Here is a 13,516-nt window from a genome sequence, read left to right on the forward strand (position 1 = left end):
TCTAATAATTATTTACAAATGTTCAGATGTTTAAGATTTATGATCTACTTCTAAACGGCTACAGGCTTCCCGGGGAGGTGGGAGGGTACATGTGAATCTGCAGCGACTAATGCCACGAACAGATGTACACTGGGTAAGTGACATTTTCAGTTCGATGGCATATGTCGCTGCAGATACACATGTTTGGCATAGACTATAAAGCAGTTACCTCCCCTAAAAGCGGTGGTTTAGCCTGTAGGAGTTGAAGTAGTTTGGAATAATGTTCTTAGTACAGCTTGGCCCACTGTAGCTTGTTGTGCATTTAGTACGTCTACACAGTAGTGTTTAGTAAACGTATGAGGCGTAGACCAGGTTGCAGCCTTACATATTTCGCTCATAGGAATGTTTCCTAGAAAGGCCATTGTAGCACCTTTCTTTCTGGTTGAGTGTGCCTTTGGTGTAATAGGCAATTCTCTTTTGGCTTTAAGATAGCATGTTTGAATGCATCTGACTATCCATCTAGCAATGCCTTGTTTAGAGATTGGATTTCCTATGTGTGGTTTTTGAAAAGCTATGAACAGTTGTTTTGTTTTCCTGATTAGCTTTGTTCTGTCAATGTAATACATTAGTGCTCTTTTGATGTCTAATGTATGTAGTGCCCTTTCAGCCACAGAATTTGGTTGTGGGAAGAACACTGGCAATTCTACTGTTTGATTTAAATGGAATGGTGAGATTACTTTTGGCAGAAATGTTGGATTTGTTCTTAGAACTATTTTATTGTTGTGTATTTGAATAAATGGTTCTTGTATGGTAAATGCCTGTATTTCACTTACTCTTCTGAGGGATGTGATTGCAATGAGAAATGCGACCTTCCAGGTTAGATATTGCATTTCACAGGAATGCATGGGTTCGAAAGGTGGACCCATGAGTCTTGTTAAGACGATGTTAAGATTCCATGAAGGAACTGGTGGTGTTCTTGGTGGTATAATTCTTTTTAGCCCTTCCATGAATGCTTTAATAACTGGTATTCTAAATAGAGACGATGAATGAGTAGTTTGTAGGTAAGCAGATATTGCTGCGAGGTGTATTTTTATAGATGAAAAAGCGAGATTTGCTTTTTGCAAATGTAGTAAGTATCCTACTATGTCTTTAGTAGAGGCATGTAATGGTTGTATTTGATTGGCATGGCAGTAGTAAACAAATCTTTTCCACTTAGATGCATAGCAGTGTCTAGTGGAAGGTTTTCTAGCTTGTTTTATGACCTCCATGCATTCTTGTGTGAGGTCTAAGTGTCCGAATTCTAGGATTTCAGGAGCCAAATTGCCAGATTCAAAGTTGCTGGGTTTGGATGCCTGATCTGTTGTTTGTGTTGTGTTAACAGATCTGGCCTGTTGGGTAGTTTGACATGCGGTACTAGTGAAAGGTCTAGTAGAGTTGTATACCAAGGTTGTCTTGCCCATGTGGGTGCTATCAGTATGAGTTTGAGTTGGTTTTGACTCAACTTGTTTACTAGATATGGAAGGAGAGGGAGAGGGGGAAAAGCGTACGCAAATATCCCTGACCAACTCATCCATAGAGCATTGCCTTGTGATTCGCGGTGTGGGTACCTGGATGCGAAGTTTTGGCATTTTGAGTTTTCTTTTGTTGCGAACAAATCTATCTGGGGTGTTCCCCAAATTTGAAAGTACTTGTTCAGAACTTGGGGGTGAATTTCCCATTCGTGGACTTGTTGGTGGTCTCGCGAAAGGTTGTCTGCTAGTTGGTTTTGTATTCCTGGAATAAATTGTGCTATTAGGCGAATGTTGTTGTGAATCGCCCACTGCCAAATTTTTTGTGTTAGGAGGCACAATTGTGTTGAGTGTGTTCCTCCTTGTTTGTTTAAATAATACATTGTTGTCATGTTGTCTGTTTTGACAAGAATGTATTTGTGTGTTATTATGGGTTGGAAGGCTTTTAACGCTAGAAATACTGCTAACAGTTCTAGGTAATTGATATGAAATTTTGTTTCGTGTATATCCCATTGTCCTTGAATGCTGTGGTGATTGAGGTGTGCTCCCCACCCTGTCATGGAAGCATCTGTTGTTATAACGTATTGAGGCACTGGGTCCTGAAATGTCCGCCCTTTGTTTAAATTTTTGCTGTTCCACCATAGAAGCGAGAGGTATGTTTGGCGGTCTACCAACACCAGATTTTGAAGTTGACCCTGTGCTTGTGACCATTGTGATGCTAGACACTGTTGTAAGGGTCGCATGTGTAGTCTTGCGTTTGGGACAATGGCTATGCATGATGACATCATGCCTAGAAGTTTTAGCACAAATTTTGCTTGTATCTTTTGGTTTGGAAACATAGCACTTATTACCTTGTGGAATGCCTGCACTCTTTGTGGACTTGGAGTGGCAATTCCTTTTGATGTGTTGATGGTTGCTCCTAGATATTGTTGTGTTTGACACGGTTCTAGGTGTGATTTTTTATAGTTGATCGAAAACCCCAGTTTGTGAAGGGTTTGTATGACAAATGTGGTGTCGTTTGCGCATTTTGTTACTGTGTTGGTCTTGATTAGCCAATCGTCTAGGTAAGGGAACACATGTATCTGTTGTCTCCTGATGTGTGCTGCTACTACTGCTAGACATTTTGTGAACACTCTTGGTGCAGTTGTTATTCCGAATGGCAACACCTTGAATTGGTAATGTATTCCTTTGAATACGAACCGTAGGTACTTTCTGTGAGAAGGGTGTATTGGTATATGAAAGTACGCATCCTTTAGGTCTAATGTGGTCATGTAATCTTGCTGTTTGAGCAGTGGAATGATGTCTTGTAGTGTGACCATGTGAAAATGGTCCGATATGATGTAGGTATTTAGTGTCCTGAGATCTAATATTGGTCTTAATGTTTTGTCTTTTTTTGGAATTAGAAAGTACAGGGAGTAAACTCCTGTGTTTTTTTGTTGTACTGGTACTAACTCTATTGCATCCTTTTGCAGTAGTGCTTGAACTTCTAGTCCTAAAAGTTCTAAATGTTGTGGTGACATTTTGCGTGTTTTGGGGGGGATGTTTGGTGGGAAGTTGTGGAATTCTATGCAATAGCCATGTTGGATTATTGCTAATTCCCAATTGTCTGTTGTAATCTGTTGCCAAGATTGGTAGAATTGGCTTAGTCTTCCCCCCACTGGTGTTGAGTGAAGGGGTTGCGTGACTTGAAAGTCACTGTTTAGGTGGAGGTGTTTTTGGAGTCTGGAATCTTCCCCTACTCCTTGGGAATTGACCCCCCCGATATCCCCTGAAACCTCCCCTTTGGAAGGAACCCTGATATGGTGTGGTTCTTGTTTGTTGGCTGGTGGTGTCTGTGGGTTGGCCACGAAACCCCCCTCTAAATGGAGTTTTTCTGAAAGAGCCTCTGCTCTGCGGGGAGTAGAGTGCGCCCATGGCCTTGGCCGTGTCTGTGTCCTTTTTAAGTTTTTCAATGGCTGTATCCACTTCAGAGCCAAAAAGTTGTTTCTCGTTGAAGGGCATATTAAGGACAGCCTGCTGGATTTCAGGTTTGAAGCCTGAAGTGCGTAGCCAAGCGTGTCTCCTTATGGTGACAGCAGTGTTGACTGTTCTTGCTGCAGTATCGGCTGCGTCTAGTGAAGAGCGGATTTGATTGTTTGAGATCGTTTGTCCCTCTTCCACTATTTGCTGCGCCCTTTTTTGGTATTCCTGGGGAAGATGGTCTACGAGAAGTTGCATCTCGTCCCAGTGTGCGCGGTCATATCTGGCCAGCAGCGCTTGTGAATTTGCGATGCGCCACTGGTTGGCTGCCTGTGATGCTACTCTTTTCCCTGCCGCATCAAATTTTCGGCTTTCTTTGTCCGGAGGTGGGGCGTCGCCAGATGTATGTGAATTTGCTCTCTTGCGAGCTGCCCCTACTACCACGGAGTCAGGTGGTAACTGCGAAGTAATAAACACTGGGTCTGTGGGTGGTGGTTTGTATTTCTTATCCACCCTTGGGGTGATGGCTCTTGATTTTACGGGCTCTTCAAAAATTTGTTTTGCGTGCCGTAACATCCCTGGTAGCATTGGGAGACATTGATATTGGCTGTGTGTAGCCGAGAGGGTGTTAAATAAAAAATCATCCTCTATAGGATCGGAATGCAGTTGGACATTGTGGAATTCTGCTGCCCTAGCCACCAGTTGCGAGTATGAGGTACTGTCCTCTGGCGGTGACGGCTTTGTGGGGTATGACTCGGGATCATTGTCCGGCACTGGGGTGTCATACAGGTCCCAAGCGTCTTGATCCTGATCGTCATGACTTATGGTAGTTTGCGCTGGTGAGTGCATTTGTGGCGGTGTTTGTGCCGGCGATGCCTGTGGTGGAGAGGGCGGAGGCGTGACTTTTTTAACCACTTTGGCTTGTGGTTGTGCGTCATCCTTTGGAAGTCCGATCCTTCTTTTCCTCATGATTGGGGGAAGGGTTGATATCTTCCCTGTGTCGTGCTGGATGTACAGTCTCTTTTGTGTGTAGTCCGATTCTACACTTTGGAGCTCTTGTCCAAATTTGTGCATTTGGCCACTCATTCCTTGTTCCTCTGAGTAGGATGAAGGTGTGGTATTTTTCGGCGCCGAGAGAGAATCTTTTTTCGGTTTCGGCACCGACAGAATTTTTGTTCCTTTCGGCATGGATTCTCGGTGCCGATGTTTTTCGGTGCCGGTATCTTGTTTTTGTCTCTCGGAGCCGCTTTCTCGGCTCCGAGGTTGCTCCATGGCGGTCCCTCGACCGGAGTCGGGTGTCTTCGCTATGGGCGTGCCCTTTTCCGGCGCCTTCGACGGGTCGCCTGTTTTATGGGTCGAGCCATGGCCTGTTGGCAGTGGCGTCCCCTGGGCTTTCGGTTTGTCGATGGATTTACTTTTCGACGTCTTACTCACAGTTTGTTGCTGTTGTTCGACGTCGGAGTCTCCGGATTCTGATTCCGGAACCGAGAATGTTTCCTCTTCCTCGTCGAAACGTTGTTTTGTCGACGTGGACGCCATTTGTTGACACCTGGCTCTTCGGTCCCGGAGTGTTTTTCTGGACCGGAAGGCTCGACAGGCTTCACAGGTATCCTCCTTGTGCTCGGGGGACAAGCACAAGTTACAGACCAAGTGCTGATCTGTATAAGGATACTTACTGTGACATTTTGGGCAGAAACGAAACAAGGGTCCGTTCCATCGGCTTCGATGTCGCACGCGGTCGGGCCGACCAGGCCCCGATGGGGGATCGAAACTACCCCAAAGTCTTCCGATGATCGGTGTCGATGTACCTAACTATCCCGATACCGAACGGAACAATACCGACGCTTTCTTCCGAGATTCTGACTAACTTTCCGAACCGAAACACGGAGCGAAAAGGAATACGTCCGAACCCGACAGCGGAAAAAAACAATCTAAGATGGAGTCGACGCCCATGCGCAATGGAGCCGAGGAGGGAGGAGTCCTTCGGTCCCGTGACCAAAAAGACTTCTTCGAAGAAAAACAACTTGTAATACTCCGAGCCCAACACCAGGCAGCGGACTGTGCCAAACATGTGTATCTGCAGCGACATATGCCATCGAACATATCTTTTCTTAGTTTATTTTAAGAACCACAGGTTCAAATTCTACATGTAATATCTCATTTGAAAGGTATTGCAAGTAAGCACGTTAGGAACTCTGAATAATTACAATAGCATATATACTTTTTACATAAAACACATTTAGCTGTTTTAAAAGTGGACACAGTGCAATTTTCACAGTTCCTGGGGGAGGTAAAGTAATGTTCGTTTTTGCAGGTAAGTAAACCACCTACGGGGTTAAGATTGGGGTCCAAGGTAGCCCACAGTTGGGGGTTCAGAGCAACCCCAAAGTCACCACACCAGCAGCTAAGGGCCGGTCAGGTGCAGAGTTCAAAGTGGTGCCCAAAACGCATAGGCTTCAATGGAGAGAAGGGGGTGCCCCGGTTCCGGTCTGCCAGCAGGTAAGTACCCGCGTCTTCGGAGGGCAGACCAGGGGGGTTTTGTAGGGCACCGGGGGGGACACAAGTCCACACAAAAAGTACACCCTCAGCAGCACGGGGGCGGCCGGGTGCAGTGTGCAAACAAGCATCGGGTTTCCAATGGGAGTCAATGGGGGACCAAGGGGTCTCTTCAGCGGTGCAGGCAGGCAAGGGGGGGGCTCCTCGGGGTAGCCACCACCTGGGCAAGGGAGAGGGCCTCCTGGGGGTCACTACTGCACTGGAGTTCCGATCCTTCAGGTGCTGGGGGCTGCGGGTGCAGGGTCTTTTCCAGCCGTCAGGATTTTAGAGTCAGGCAGTCGCGGTCAGGGGGAGCCTCGGCATTCCCTCTGCAGGCGTCGCTGTGGGGGCTCAGGGGGGACAACTTTGGTTACTCACGGTCTCGGAGTTGCCGGAAGGTCCTCCCTGAGGTGTTGGTTCTCCACCAGTCGAGTCGGGGTCGCCGGGTGCAGTGTTGCAAGTCTCACGCTTCTTGCGGAGATTGCAGGGGTCTTTAAATCTGCTCCTCTGAAACAAAGTTGCAGTCTTTTTGGAACAGGGCCGCTGTCCTCGGGAGTTTCTTGTTCCTCTTGAAGCAGGGCAGTCCTCTGAGGATTCAGAGGTCGCTGGTCCTGGGGAAAGCGTCGCTGGAGCAGGTTTCTTTAGAAGGCAGGAGACAGGCCGGTAGGACTGGGGCCAAAGCATTTGGGGTCTTCTTTCTTCTTCTGCAGGGGTTTTTCAGCTCAGCAGTCCTCTTCTTCTGTAAGTTGCAGGAATCTAAATTCTTAGGTTCAGGGGAGCCCTTAAATACTAAATTTAAGGGCGTTTTTAGGTCTGGGGGGTTAGTAGCCAATGGCTACTAGCCCTGAGGGTGGGTACACCCTCTTTGTGCCTCCTCCCAAGGGGAGGGGGTCACAATCCTATCCCTATTGGGGGAATCCTCCATCTGCAAGATGGAGGATTTCTAAAAGTTAGAGTCACTTCAGCTCAGGACACCTTAGGGGCTGTCCTGACTGGCCAGTGACTCCTCCTTGTTATTCTCATTATTTTCTCCGGCCTTGCCGCCAAAAGTGGGGCCATGGCCGGAGGGGGCGGGCAACTCCACTAAGCTGGAGTGTCCTGCGGTGCTGTGACAAAGGGGTGAGCCTTTGAGGCTCACCGCCAGGTGTTACAGCTCCTGCCTGGGGGAGGTGTTAGCATCTCCACCCAGTGCAGGCTTTGTTACTGGCCTCAGAGTGACAAAGGCACTCTCCCCATGGGGCCAGCAACATGTCTCAAGTGTGGCAGGCTGCTAGAACTAGTCAGCCTACACAGGTAGTTGGTTAAAGTTTCAGGGGGCACCTCTAAGGTGCACTCTGGGGTGTATTTTACAATAAAATGTACACTGGCATCAGTGTGCATTTATTGTGCTGAGAAGTTTGATACCAAACTTCCCAGTTTTCAGTGTAGCCATTATGGTGCTGTGGAGTTCGTGTTTGACAGACTCCCAGACCATATACTCTTATGGCTACCCTGCACTTACAATGTCTAAGGTTTGGCTTAGACACTGTAGGGGTACAGTGCTCATGCACTGGTGCCCTCACCTATGGTATAGTGCACCCTGCCTTAGGGCTGTAAGGCCTGCTAGAGGGGTGACTTATCTATACTGCATAGGCAGTGTGAGGTTGGCATGGCACCCTGAGGGGAGTGCCATGTCGACTTACTCGTTTTGTCCTCACCAGCACACACAAGCTGGCAAACAGTGTGTCTGTGCTGAGTGAGGGGTCCCCAGGGTGGCATAAGATATGCTGCAGCCCTTAGAAACCTTCCCTGGCATCAGGGCCCTTGGTACCAGGGGTACCAGTTACAAGGGACTTACCTGGATGACAGGGTGTGCCAATTGTGGATACAAAAGTACAGGTTAGGGAAAGAACACTGGTGCTGGGGCCTGGTTAGCAGGCCTCAGCACACTTTCAATTCAAAACATAGCATCAGCAAAAGCAAAAAGTCAGGGGGTAACCATGCCAAGGAGGCATTTCCTTACACACCACTTGTCAGAATGTAGAAGCTACAGCAAGTGTTTCTGGTTCCAGTGTGGCATCTGGAGAAATTAAAAAGGTGCGCAATCTACGCTTATAAGTTCCCATTAGGATACTAGTTTGTTTATACAATTTCACATATAGATGTTACAACGTGGAAGAAACAAGAGCTACCAAATGGAAAGAAGAAATCCTCTAGCTAAAGTTGGGTTGGTGGGAGCATGGATAAATCAGAGAAATTTCACCACACACATTGAAAGGGAGGTGGCATTAGTATGTCGCAGATAGACCAGGTCCAGGATGAGAACACATCTGAAGTAAGATGAAAGGAACCTCAATGAAGTGTTAGTGTAATCTGTGTACAATGGTGAACAATTGGTACTTAAATGATTGAAGTATTTGATGAAACTGAAAACTGATTCTAAGCCTGAACTAGAAAAACAAATATGCTAGAATAAGCTTCAAAGTACTCTGGGGCCCATGACAAGAATTCAGGCTACAGGCAAAAGCTCATGCCGACAAAGATTGTTTCTGGGGCTAGGTTTATGGCCTATTTCTTAGAAAATGGGCATCCCTTCACATGAGGATAGATTCACAGTGTTAAGAGACTAAGGCCCAGGAGCAAGCTGGTCTTTAGGGCTAAGACAATTTCTTAAATGAAGAGGCCCAATCACAGAGTTTGACCCAGCTGAAGATGTTTATTTGGAGGCTGGTTTCAGCACAAATAGCAATACTTCATTTACAATGCCAAGGGAAGGAGAGGTCAAATGGGATCATTTTACTAAGAACTGATCGTAATAGTAGATTCCTGGATGCATTAGACAGACAGGTCGTAAAATTCAAAGTGCTCCAAAAACAAAAGAGAAGCTGAAAAGTGGGCAGTGTCCAACCGTCTCAACATGGAAGGGACGCCTTTACTCAGACATGTTCTATGGATGGTGTGTTTGGTTTTCAAGGGGAGTATCTCTCTGACCCGGTGTATCAGAAACACAAAAGCTCAGTAGTTTGCGTTTGAGGAAAAGGGCTGCCAATTTAAGTGTCACCCCATTTCCTTTGTAATCAGCACTTTGGGAGTTTTAGCAAGCTTTAATGGCCAACAGTGGCCTATTGTTCTGAACGAGATTACTATGCCTCCTTTGATGAGACAGTATTCTCTTTACATCAAATGGCAGTGCCAAGTTGTCCCAGCAGTTGGAAATTACTTAGTTGTTACAAAGTCAGTCAAACTTGTTAATTTATGGAAGACGACATACTGGGAAATGGTTCAGAAATAAAGAGAGATGGAAAGCTACAAGAACAGAAATAAGAAATAGAAACTATTAGCTGTAATTTGTGTTACGTCTACTGTTCCTGTAGATTATCAGTCCACAACTCTTGTTTTCCTTTCTCTAACAGTGGATTTGGTGCGTGTACAAGTTTAAGAATAGTAAAATAAATCTTGCCAGAAACAGTCTTGCATTACATCTTTAAATGATGCAAGTACCTTTAATCATTTCATTTTCCCAACAGTAAAACACAATATCTATACAATTTACATACGTCAATCATCAATCGTGTCTTTAAGGAAAAAAAAAAATGCAACAAGCAATTGGTAAATTAAATGTACCGTTTGCTCAGAGAGGTTGATGCGAACTAGTTTGTTTCCTGAAGACTTGGCTAAAGCAGCCACAAGGCTGGTCTTGCCCACACCAGGTGAACCCTCCAGCAGAACAGGCTTGTTTACTTTCAAGGCTCGCAGCAGCCGCTGGGCATTCATTGATGTGGTCCCTGCACTGAGGTCATAATCTGTGCAATTATCTCCCTGAGACTTTGGACCTACAAAGAAACAAAAAAAAACAAAAAACAAATTATCAGTGTCTGACCTGCGATTCTTGTAATACCCTGTTGATCTTCTTAAAATAGTTTGTGTATATATACAGCCAACACTATTACCATGGATGTCACGAATGCCTGAAAAAGTGCACACTAACAACAGTGTAGGGTCAGAAAACGGATTTATATCATCCTTGCAGGTTCGTCACTCAATCTTGTATGCTCATTTTACTACACACACAGGCTGGATTTAAATCCACACAACATTATTTCCATTCATTATTAACCAGCTGTATTCTACATCTGTTTACCCAAATGAAAATCTTTTCCAGGTAAAAAATATAGTTTAAAGTGTTTGTGACTCAAAAGGCAGGGGTGTTTAAACATTAAAGACCTTTTAGCATTATGAATTGCACAACCAAACTGAATGCCCTCTAATCGGGATCCCAACCCTTCAATAATAAAAATGCAAGCATACTAGTACCAGAGAAGCTAAGTCCTCAGTGCAATCCTTAGGCAGATGTTTTGAAACACTACTGGTCAGTACCCAGTTTGACTACAAACTGAAATCTTAGTGTAGTTCATTAAATTAGAGGAGCTATGCGAACCACAGAGCAAACAGTCTATGAATTGTATATAAAGAATGAAAGGGATGTTATACTGGACCCAGTAATCTTTTTCACTAGATGCCGGACCACTGCCAGAAATGTCGTTTCCCTCAGTTTCAAACTCATTTCCTACATAAGGCCCAAGATGAGAATTAACTTTCTGGATTTTATGCCTGTTGTATTAAGCAGAATGGAAACTGTTACTTACTTAGTAAGCGCCTGTTTGTGGTATGTAGTGCTGTAGATTCACATGCTTAGCTTAATCCTGCCTTCAAGTGTTGGGCTCAGATTAAGGCAAGTTGTTCTTCAAGGAAGCCTTTTAAGTCTATGGTGACTCCTCCGCTTGCATCCTCACTCGCCATGCGTGTTATCAGCAATTTAGAGTAAAGTGTAGTATAGTGAAATGTACTTGCTAAAAAAGCTGTAATCATGTATAAGAATGTCTGAAACAAACACAGGCATTCGGGGAGTAGGTAATACTACACATCGTATAGCATTGTAAATGTATGTGGTGCAGACCATGGGGCTCCCTGACATAAGTCAGCTATTGGTATATTGCCTAAAAAGGCCATTGATGCTCCTTTTTTTTTTTTTAGATTAGAACGAGCTCTAGGACAGATCGGTAGTGTCCCCTTTGCTTTAGCACAGCACATTTGCATACATTTGACAATCCAAAGTGCATTACCAGCTTCAGTTTTAGCTCTGCCTTTGTGTGGTTGAGAGAAAGCAACAAAAAGTTGTGTCCTCCTCAATATACTGGTTTTGTTGATGTAATACATATGGGCTCACTTAACATCTAAGGAATGTAGAGCCCTTTCCCCAATAAAATCAGAAGAGTGGTGAACCATGTTTGTCATACACATGAGGGAGCCACTACGATGAGTGTGAGGGATGTCTGCCAAAGTTTGCAAGCCACAAACAGAAGAAGTGGGAGAGGAGGAAAAGCATAAGCAAACATCCCTGAGAAGCTTATCAATAATGCATTGCCTTAGAGTGTGGCAACTTGGAGGCAGTGTCTGGGCATTTTGCATTTTCTGCGGTGGTGAACAGGCCTATTTTAGGTTGACCTCAGTGCTGGAAGTATGAATGGACAACCTGTGGGATAGGTTCCCAGTCGTGGACTTCCTCACGCATCCTGCAAAGGAGATTTGAAAAGCTGTTGTCCACTGCTGGGAGGTATTCTGCTAATAGGTGAATGTTGTATTGAAGAGCCCATTTCCAAATTGTTTGGGCTAGTTGCGAACACTGTGGAGATTTGGTGCCCCCCTGCTTCTTGAGGTAGTACATAACAGTCATGTTGTCTGTTTTTATCAGGACTGCCTTGCCCTTCAGATAGGGGACAAAGGCTATGAGTTCTACATGAACATAGCAACTCTAGGTGATTGATAGAGATAATTCGCGCTTGGTGACCTGTGGCAGATCTTGTGAGTGCGCTCCTCCTCCCATCAGGGAGGCATTCTTTAAGGTTCTCTCCGGAAGTGGGTTTAGTAAAGGCCGTCCTTTTAAAAGAATGTTGGAATTTCACCACTGCAGAGAATGGCAAACTTGGTGATCGACCAACCCGAGATAGTTAGAATATCAGTCACTTGCACAAGATAATCACAATCAATAATATGCCCTCTTTTACCCCTTCCCTTACTAAATGTTGATACAATCAGACTGCTGAGGAATGCACCTTGTCTTAGAATGTCGTGGACAGAAGATTTTAATCTGTCACGGACAGGAGTGGAGAAGATGTCTGATGGAGAGTAGGGACGATAATACAGACAGGAGTTAATCTTCACCTTTTGTGTCGTATTGATAATACTGGCAACAATCTTTCAGCATAAGGACGCAGAGGCAATCTCATCCCCTTCTAAGTATTCTTCATCGGCTACACCGACTACGTTCATCAACTACATTTATTGCTACGTCATGATCTTGAAGCCACCTGGGACACTCCCGAAGAATATGTTTATTTCCCTTGTGGCTGAACAGGGAATAAGGTACTGTTTTTCTCTTCAGTCACTTACTGCTTGCTGTGCGGATCTAAAATGTCAGTGCCTCTACTTCCGGAATCCTCTCCAGGTACTACTATCATCCAGCACCCTCTGTATCTCTCCTTTCGTGATCCCCAGCACTTACATTTACTTAACCTTGCTTCAGCTATAAATTGCCCAGGAACCTCAGGCCGTACAGCCTTCCAGAATGCTGTAGGAAGGCAGCTACACCAACCCAGCATCACGCACCTCTTTCCATCTAGTAACACCCAGGAACCTTGACCGTACACCGTTCAGTCAGCATTCCGTCTTCGTCATTCAGAAAACACCCACTATGAGCATGCCATCGCGGCGTGCTCATGCATGTTCAGCGGTGACACGCACACCAACGCCGAGTTGACTCCCCTCCTCAGGATGTATCTTTACACTGTGATACACACACCAATTATGGGAGAAAAATAATATGAGTGGTCTGTCTCACACCTATACCGTCTCGAATCCCCTCCTCAGGGCACACCCTTAAACATTGATACGCACACCTATTGCAGAGGAAATAAATATAATGGCATGCTTTGTATGCTCTACGGCTTTTCAAGCCATTGCGGGGAATATTGATTGGGGCACAGTATTAGATGTGTTTTCTGCTGTATGCGGTGATACGCACACCGGCTCCCTAAAATAACTGTAGTGTTTCCAGCAGACGCAGTCATTTGCAATGCATTGTCCATTTACTAAGCATATTTTCCAGCATACTACCTGCTTTCAACGGTGATACACACACCTATCATTATAACTGTGAGGTATTCACCTCAGTGTCTCCGTCAGCGCTTCACGGTGACATGCACATCTTAACCACAGAAGAGTGCCAGTATTTTAATGGTTTAAATCCATTAGTGACTGTTGGACACTATACTGAAACTTGTTTAATTCTCTTTGTAACAAAATTCTTAACCTGCATTCCACATTAATAATATTGAGTGAATTTTATTTCCACATGTATATTTATTCCAACAATAACATTACCCTCATCGCTGGGTCAAATTATAATTCGCATTTTGCATTTGACCGTTATGTATCTACATAAATATAATAAGCAATACATTTTATATGCGATAATGAAAATGTCACTTACCCAGTGT

The 13,516-nt window shown here is 44.9% G+C and overlaps 1 protein-coding gene across 1 annotated transcript in view; it reads right to left on the bottom strand.

The window, feature by feature from the left end:
- MDN1 (midasin AAA ATPase 1) overlaps positions 1 to 13,516 on the bottom strand; it is a 1,740,009-nt gene that overhangs the window by 955,495 nt on the left and 770,998 nt on the right. Inside the window, exon 36 of the mRNA XM_069235499.1 lies at positions 9,585 to 9,793. Coding sequence (XP_069091600.1) covers positions 9,585 to 9,793 — 209 coding nt within the window. The remainder of the gene's footprint in view (positions 1 to 9,584; positions 9,794 to 13,516) is intronic.

Source organism: Pleurodeles waltl, chromosome 5 (assembly GCF_031143425.1).
Source record: "Pleurodeles waltl isolate 20211129_DDA chromosome 5, aPleWal1.hap1.20221129, whole genome shotgun sequence".
NCBI lineage: Eukaryota > Metazoa > Chordata > Amphibia > Caudata > Salamandridae > Pleurodeles > Pleurodeles waltl.